Genomic DNA, 7,956 nt, shown 5'->3' with positions numbered 1-7,956 from the left:
AAAAGTCATGGAAAATCGTGAAAATTTAAAGAAAACCTGGAAAAGTCATGGAATTTGCCACCCGGTCAAAAATTAAAAATGTTAAAATTAAATATCAAGTTTTTCCGAAAAATAGAATGTGGCGCATTCCCCCTCATATTCCTTGGCGTTCTGCATATTGCATATTTTTACTTTTTTTTTTAATGAAGGGGTAATCATCTTACTGATTTTTAAGTACCTCCACCCCCCTAATTTTCTGGAACACTCATGGATTAAAGAAAACCTGGAAAAGTCATGGAATTTGCCACCCGGTCAAAAATTAAAAATGTTAAAATTAAATATCAAGTTTTTCCGAAAAATGGAAATGTGGCGCATTCCCCCTCATATTCCTTGACGTTCTGCATATTGCATATTTTTACTTTTTTTTAAATGAAGGGGTAATCATCTTACTGATTTTTAATTACCTCCACCCCCCTAATTTTCTGGAAAAGTCATGGAATTTCATTCTGGGAAAAGCGTATAAACCCTGTAAGTAGATCAGGTTTCTTGACTCGGTCTGGTTTTCTCAAGTTGAAGTTAGATTTAGAATCTTGGGTTTTGTTGACATTAGGTATTGAGTGACAAACCAGGTTTCTTGACTCAGTCTGGTTTTCTCAAGTTCAAGTTAGATTTAGAATCTTGGGTTTTGTTGAAGTTAGATTCAGACTTTGTAATCCAAAATCAATTTTCTTCGATTCCTAAGGACTCAAATCGTTCTTAAGCTAAAGATTTGGGTGACAGACCAGGTTTCTTGACTCGGTCTGGTTTTCTCAAGTTGAAGTTAGATTTAGAATCTTGGGTTTTGTTGACATTAGGTATTGAGTGACAGACGAGGTTTCTTGACTCAGTCTGGTTTTCTCAAGTTCAAGTTAGATTTAGAATCTTGGGTTTTGTTCAAGTTAGATTCAGACTCTTGGATTAAGGCTGAGTTTTCCTTGCCTGTTGCATTCGCTGTTCCCACTCTTCACGTCTCTGTTGGATCTTCTTGAACCCCTTCATATTATCCATCACGTCTGTTTTATTCACATTGGTTTCACTTGGTGATTCCTTGGTAGGTTCTTCAGTTCTGATAACTTCAGTGTTCAAGTTGACTGTTTTCACCACAGTGTTGAGAGGTTTGACTTCATTGATGTTGACTTTGGTGTTACTATTGAGGTGTTTTGCATCATTCATGTTATTGAGGGGTTTCTCATTGATATTAACTTTAACACCACTGAATGGTTTGATGTTCACGTCTCTGTTGGATCTTCTTGAACCCCTTCATATTATCCATCACGTCTGTTTTATTCACATTGGTTTCACTTGGTGATTCCTTGTTAGGTTCTTCAGTTCTGATAACATCAGTGTTCAAGTTGACTGTTTTCACCACAGTGTTGAGAGGTTTGACTTCATTGATGTTTACTTTGGTGTTACTATTGAGGGGTTTGGCTTCATTCATGTTATTGAGGGGTTTCTCATTGATATTAACTTTAACACCACTGAATGGTTTGATCTGAGGTGTTTGGCTTCATTCATGTTATTGAGGGGTTTCTCATTGATATTAACTTTAACACCACTGAATGGTTTGATGAGGTCCTTCTGGTGGGATTTGGTTCGGTCCTCGTTATCTAAGTTCTTATTTGTTGTTATTATAATCGACTCGTAGCTTTTCTTGAGTTTGATCCGGTCATTATCCAGCGGGAACTGAACGTTAATATTCTCACTTGTCTTATCATCTAACCGTTTCTTATCTGTTCTATCATCGGATCGTTTCTCGTTGGTGGTGTTGGCTTCGTTTTCCTTATCGCTATCCTTAGAGCCGGTACCACTATCCACGGTATTCTCATTCACATCAAAATCCTTCGGAATCTTCAGCGATCGTCTTGCAAACACTTTCAATAGCTCAGGCGGTTCATCACTATCTCCCACCGTCTTAATCATCTCCTTGGATAATGATTTCCTTCGTAAGACAACTTCATTGCGTGTGCTGGTATTGAGTAGCTCTGGTTCCAATGATTTCTGTCGTAGCGGACGAGGCGGACTATCGCCACTTCGCGTCCAATCCTTGGCGAATGACTTGCGTCTAAGCTGTACAATTGATATTTCCTCTTCCTCTATTTTCTTCTCAATATCAGATCCATCAGGTGTGTGCTGGTATTGAGTAGCTCTGGTTCCAATGATTTCTGTCGTAGCGGACGAGGCGGACTATCGCCACTTCGCGTCCAATCCTTGGCAAATGACTTGCGTCTAAGTTGTACAATGGAGATTTCCTCTTCTTCTATTTTCTTCTCAATATCAGACCCATCAGGCGTGATGGACAATTGTTTATCGTCGGAATCAGAGGAGGATATCTCAGAGTATCTATTCCGCCACGGGATGTCGGTTTTACGCCACGGGGTCTGTTTGTCTGTACCTCCCCGCCACTGGTCAATGTTATCCATACTATCACATGAGTCTGAGTAGCTACTAGACTGTACTTGATCCTGCATGTCCAGTGACTCGCATGACGAGGACATGGACTTCTTAGTGTCCTGCGTGCTGACATGCACCTTCCTATACTCCGGCATGCTCTTGTCTGTCTGCATGGAGGGGAGAGAGGTATCTTTACGTAGTGAGATGCGAGGTGCTGGGATAGGAACATCCTTCTTCTGTTCCGTGAAACTCGCTGATTTCCCGATTTTGCTTTCCCTCTCACTCGTGTTACCGGGTGTTCCAGGCGTGTTGAACTGAAACACATCACGCGGCATAACAGGGGATGGTATCTCCTTACTGAATTGTTTATCGTCGGAATCAGAGGAGGATATCTCAGAGTATCTATTCCGCCACGGGATGTCGGTTTTACGCCACGGGGTCTGTTTGTTGTCTGTGCCTCCCCGCCACTGGTCAATGTTATCCATACTATCACATGAGTCAGAGTAGCTACTAGACTGTACTTGATCCTGCATGTCCAGGGACTCGCATGACGAGGACATGGACTTCTTCGTGTCCTGCGTGCTGACATGCACCTTCCTGTACTCCGGCATGCTCTTGTCTGTCTGCATGGAGGGGAGAGAGGTATCTTTACGTAGTGAGATACGAGGTGCTGGGATAGGAACATCCTTCTTCTGTTCCGTGAAACTCGCTGATTTCCCGATTTTACTTTCCCTCTCACTCGTGTTACCGGGTGTGCCAGGCGTGTTGAACTGAAACACATCACGCGGCATAACAGGGGATGGTATCTCCTTACTAAACACACTGTCTTTCCCTCGGCTACTCGGTGAGGTAGGGGAGGGGAGAACCAGATCTTTCGGCGTGACAGGGGAGGGGACCTCCTTCCCGCGCTGTATACCATCCTGTGTTTCATCAGGGAAGAAATTCCCCTGTACCGTGACAGGAGATGCTAGGGGGAGACGTCTAGACAGATAGGGAGACGGTAGATCATGTCCAGGCGAGGTGGCTATTTTGAACGGGGAGATTTCTCGCAAGGGACTACGCTGTTTGAGGGGACTGCCCTCCCTTAGAGGAGACCCCGGGGGTTTGCGTGGGGACCCGAGGTTGGGTGAAGCAGGAACACTCTTCCGAGGAGAGGACCCTAGGGTGGGGGACGGGGGGACACTTTTTCTTCGCTGTTTGAGGGGACTGCCCTCCCTTAGAGGAGACCCCGGGGGTTTGCGTGGGGACCCGAGGTTGGGTGAAGCAGGAACACTCTTCCTAGGAGAGGACCCTAGGGTGGGGGACGGGGGGACACTTTTTCTCGGTGAGGAGCACCCTAGAGGGGAAGACTCTCTCCCAGGGCTGGCTATCGTGTCCACCAGATTCAAACTAAGATGTTGTATCCTATCCCTCGCCTGGACAGGCTTGATATCTTCCTGACCAGGGCTGGTCTCATTGTGTTCATCCTGGACAGGGCTAGAAGGTTCTTTCTCCACGACATCCTCCCCTGATGAGTTATTGAGGAATACCTTGGATATTTGACTAGGTTGGGTGTCGGGTGGTGCGTTAGGTTTCTGTCTACCACTCGGTCGCACAGGTATCACACAGGCTGTTGGTTTCTGTGGAATATTTGGCCGATCAAGTGTCACGTTAGGTTTATCAGCCGTGATCGTCGGCCTGCCATCTCCAGGTTTGGTTTCCACGTTCGGTTTACTGTCGGTCGTGACGTTATCGGCTGACTTGTGTGAGATAATGATCTGATGGTTCTCCGTCTCGTTGAGAAGACAAGGCAAGTTCTCCTGACTCCCGCCAGAGCGTGTCGTAGAATATTTGGCCGATCAAGTGTCACGTTAGGTTTATCAGCCGTGATCGTCGGCCTGCCATCTCCAGGTTTGGTTTCCACGTTCGGTTTGCTGTCGGTCGTGACGTTATCGGCTGACTTGTGTGAGATAATGATCTGATGGCTCTCCGTCTCATTGAGAAGACAAGGCAAGTTCTCCTGACTCCCGCCAGAGCGTGTCGTGAGTTCAAACACGTTGGCTATCACAGTTTCATCGACTAGAACATCTCGACTCTCGGTATCCTGCACTGGTTGTGTTACTTCTTGTGTTGAGGCATTGTGTACCTCCGGTACTGGAGGGCTGTCTTCACTCTCCTGGTGAGGAGGTACACGATGTATCTCCGGGACTGTGACCTCCATACTACTCGGTGGAGATACATCGCCAGGTTTATAACTAAATGTCTCCTGCACTGGCGTGAACTCTCCAGCATACATACTCCGGAGCAGATAGGGAGCGTCTGGTTTGGCTACCTGTATCCCATCCATTTCATCACCAGGCTCGGGCAGACTTGTCACATAAGATACATGCATACGATTGACAGGCGCCTCCTCCAGTGGTATATTGAGAGGCTCCATGCGTTGCCTACAGGAAGGATATTGTTTGGACGAGATGTTGTTCATGTCCACCAGGTATTGTCCCTTCTCATCCATCCGCTTGTGAGGAATAACAGGAGGCAGCTGAGAGGCTCCATACGTTGCCTACAGGAAGGATATTGTTTGGACGAGATGTTGTTCATGTCCACCAGGTATTGTCCCTTCTCATCCATACGCTTGTGAGGGATAACAGGAGGCAGTTGCGTTGCCTACAGGAAGGATATTGTTTGGACGAGATGTTGTTCATGTCCACCAGGTATTGTCCCTTCTCATCCATCCGCTTGTGAGGGATAACAGGAGGCAGTTCAGCCACCGTGTCCTCTTCAGGTTTCTTCTTCTTACCACTCCGTCTGAGAAGCAGCCTTGAGAAGAAACTTTCCTCTTTTCTCTCGCCTAGATAATCATCGCTGAGGGAGGATTTGACCTTGACGCCTGGTGGTCCAGGGGGCGTGGCATTGGAGTGGCTACGGGCCAGGGATGTGGGAGGTAGCGCCCCTACCGGGAGAGACGAGGACTTGGCCTGGAGGAGGGTGAGGGAGGGCACTGAAACACACGGTGCAACACACAGAGTGAGCGTTAGTGAAACCTCGACACCAGAGGGGGAAGTGCTGGGGAAAGGCACTGAAACACACGGTGCAACACACAGAGTGAGCGTTAGTGAAACCTCGACACCAGAGGGGGAAGTGCTGGTGAAGTTAAGGGGAGATGGACTATATTTCACCAGAGGTTAAAGTGGCAGTATATACACAGGCAGTAAGTAGGTAACAAGGCTTGAAAAATAGAAAATAAAATCTGAAGTTTTATTTCTTCTAATTTTAGAGGCTCCGGAATATTTAACTTTGGGAGCCTCAAGAAAATAGTCTTATCCTATTTCCAGAAAGGGATGGTGTTAGTTATCAAGTGAATGTGGCTCAGTTTTTCCGACTGTGCTTTACTTGTAAATTTAACACTATCCCTTTCAGGAATTGTGACCAAAAACTTATCATGCTAAAAATACTGGAAAGGTGACGCAGTGATAGATCAAAAACTACTGTGTCCCTTTCCAAAACTAGGTACCCACTGAAATATCAGTAGCATGCAAAAATTCCATGGTGTTTATTTTCAAGTTTTGCTTTTAACTTTTAAAGATAGACTTAGAACCTATAACGGAACGAACAACCTATTTTTCGTAGGGTAGAACACCTAAAAAATATGAGTATTTACTTGTTAATGGGTAAATCCAACACATATCTCCCGTTTGTATTAAAATGTTTCATACTATTCGAATCCTTCCTAAACAAAGCATACGGGGTGGGCTGGTACACCGGTTTCTGTAGAGGAGGGGGAGATGTGGCCCTACACTTCACGGTCGTCTCAACTGGGGGGTTCCAGTTCGATTCCTCCCGCGGGAAAACTCTTGGCCGATAGAACACAAAAGTCTCTTTATCACCCACGCCCTTGGAATTCCGTCGTAAGGAAACCTTGGGAATGTTATGCGTCTGTGTGTACAGATTGGACAGGTCATCCGTGTAGGTTTTCCTGTTCACCGAATTTACACTGGTCGAATTTTTCCCTGGAAAAATGTCCCTCCCCGCTGCCCTTTTCCGAAGAGCTTCTAACAAAGAGGACCCGGACGTTTTTTCGCTTTTCAGAGAGGAATAAACTTCAGGCCCGTAACTCATTCGACTAGGAGTTACACTTTTCTCGCACACATGTCGGTAATTTTCGGGAGAAGGAGGGATTTTCAAATCTACACACTGAGAGGGAGATAGAGAGTTTCGATCGATTTGAATAGTTCTCTCCTTTACGGAATGATCATATCGAGGTTCCGTTCGTGTCTTGCCGTTCGAACTCGTTTCAATTCGTTTACTCGACGTTCGTTCGTAACCCGAATGCACCCGAGACAATTTCCCATTCGAGGTTCCGTTCGTGTCTTATCGTTCAGACTCGTTTCAATTCGTTTACTCCCCGAAGTTCGTTCGTAACCCGAATGCACCCGAGACAATTCCCCACGGGTCACGGTGTTCTGATGTGAATTTTTCGCGTTGTTCCTCTCCAGGAGACTTTTCTTCCTAGCGGCTACGAGGCTGGCTGCCGCGTCTACCGGTGGTCTAATCTGACTCAGCCGCCTGTAGAACGTGTGCGGTGAGAGAGAGAGAGAGAGAGAGAGAGAGAGAGAGAGAGAGAGAGAGAGAGAGAGAGAGAGAAAGAAAGAAAGAAAGAAAGAAAGAAAGAGGGAGAGAGAGTGAGAGAGGGAAGGAGGAATGAAGAAACAGATATACAAACCCTGTTGTAAACTTGGAGGCCAAAAGGGTTTCTCTTCTCTCTATGTCAGCTTCCAAGTACGATAAACATATCATTTGTATGCTTTTAACAGCTTTTATCACCCTTTTATACCGTTCCATTCTCATATTGGAAAGTGGCTGGTTCCCGACGAAACCTTTTATTGGATACATCGTAGGATTTACCTACCTAAGGGCCCTAGAGGAGAAAGAAAAAGAGGAGGAAGGTTAAGAAAAAAGAAGGCAGAAGATAGGGAAATGAGGGGAAGAAAAAAGAAGAGGAAGAAGAAAAGCATTAAGAAAGCAGGGGATGGGGAAAGGAGGGGGAAGAGAAGGAGTATTAGAGACCGAAGGAGATAAAAAGAACAGGGGAATGAGGGGGATACGGGGAGGAGAAGGGAAAGGAAGAGGAAGAAGAAGGAAGAAAAGAAGGAGAAGGAGGAAAAGGAAGAGAAGAAATAACATACATCCCATATCCATTATACATTTACATGGATGTTCAGAAGCCAAACTTTTATGTAAATAATACAGTCATGCAAATGTGAGTGCATTAATGTAAACTCGAGAAATGTTTTTGTTCGCTCATCAATAAAGGAATCAGAAAATCTCTACAAATATCCAAGTACCTACCTACCTAATGTAACATGAAGTAGGTAGGTACTTTGAGCTCTTTTTTTGCTCCTTTTGGCACTTTAACTCTAAATAGCTTTCTAGAAATATTGTGTTTACAAGCTTGTGCGTTATTCTTCCAAGCTATGAGCTCCTGTGAAAATCACCTCTCACTCGTAACTCGTATAACAACTTACAACTGATTTGAATTGCATAAGAAGCAGTACAGGTACCGTTCCACCA

General features: G+C 45.3%; 1 protein-coding gene across 1 annotated transcript in view; it reads right to left on the bottom strand.

Annotated features, from left to right (window-relative positions):
• LOC103515666 overlaps nucleotides 1-5,933 on the bottom strand; it is a 7,283-nt gene extending 1,350 nt beyond the window's left edge. Inside the window, exons 1-6 of the mRNA XM_026828280.1 lie at nucleotides 5,900-5,933; nucleotides 5,053-5,464; nucleotides 4,305-4,832; nucleotides 3,644-4,104; nucleotides 3,227-3,511; nucleotides 2,430-2,770 (exon numbers count right to left, since the gene is read on the bottom strand). Coding sequence (XP_026684081.1) covers nucleotides 2,430-2,770; nucleotides 3,227-3,511; nucleotides 3,644-4,104; nucleotides 4,305-4,832; nucleotides 5,053-5,464; nucleotides 5,900-5,933 — 2,061 coding nt within the window. The remainder of the gene's footprint in view (nucleotides 1-2,429; nucleotides 2,771-3,226; nucleotides 3,512-3,643; nucleotides 4,105-4,304; nucleotides 4,833-5,052; nucleotides 5,465-5,899) is intronic.
• Nucleotides 5,934-7,956: the final 2,023 nt, after the last annotated feature.

Source organism: Diaphorina citri, unplaced genomic scaffold, assembly GCF_000475195.1.
Source record: "Diaphorina citri unplaced genomic scaffold, Diaci psyllid genome assembly version 1.1 scaffold1393, whole genome shotgun sequence".
Taxonomy (NCBI): Eukaryota; Metazoa; Arthropoda; class Insecta; order Hemiptera; family Psyllidae; genus Diaphorina; species Diaphorina citri.
The sequence above is the reverse complement of the archived record's forward strand: the minus strand, read 5'-3'. Positions and strand labels throughout refer to the sequence as shown.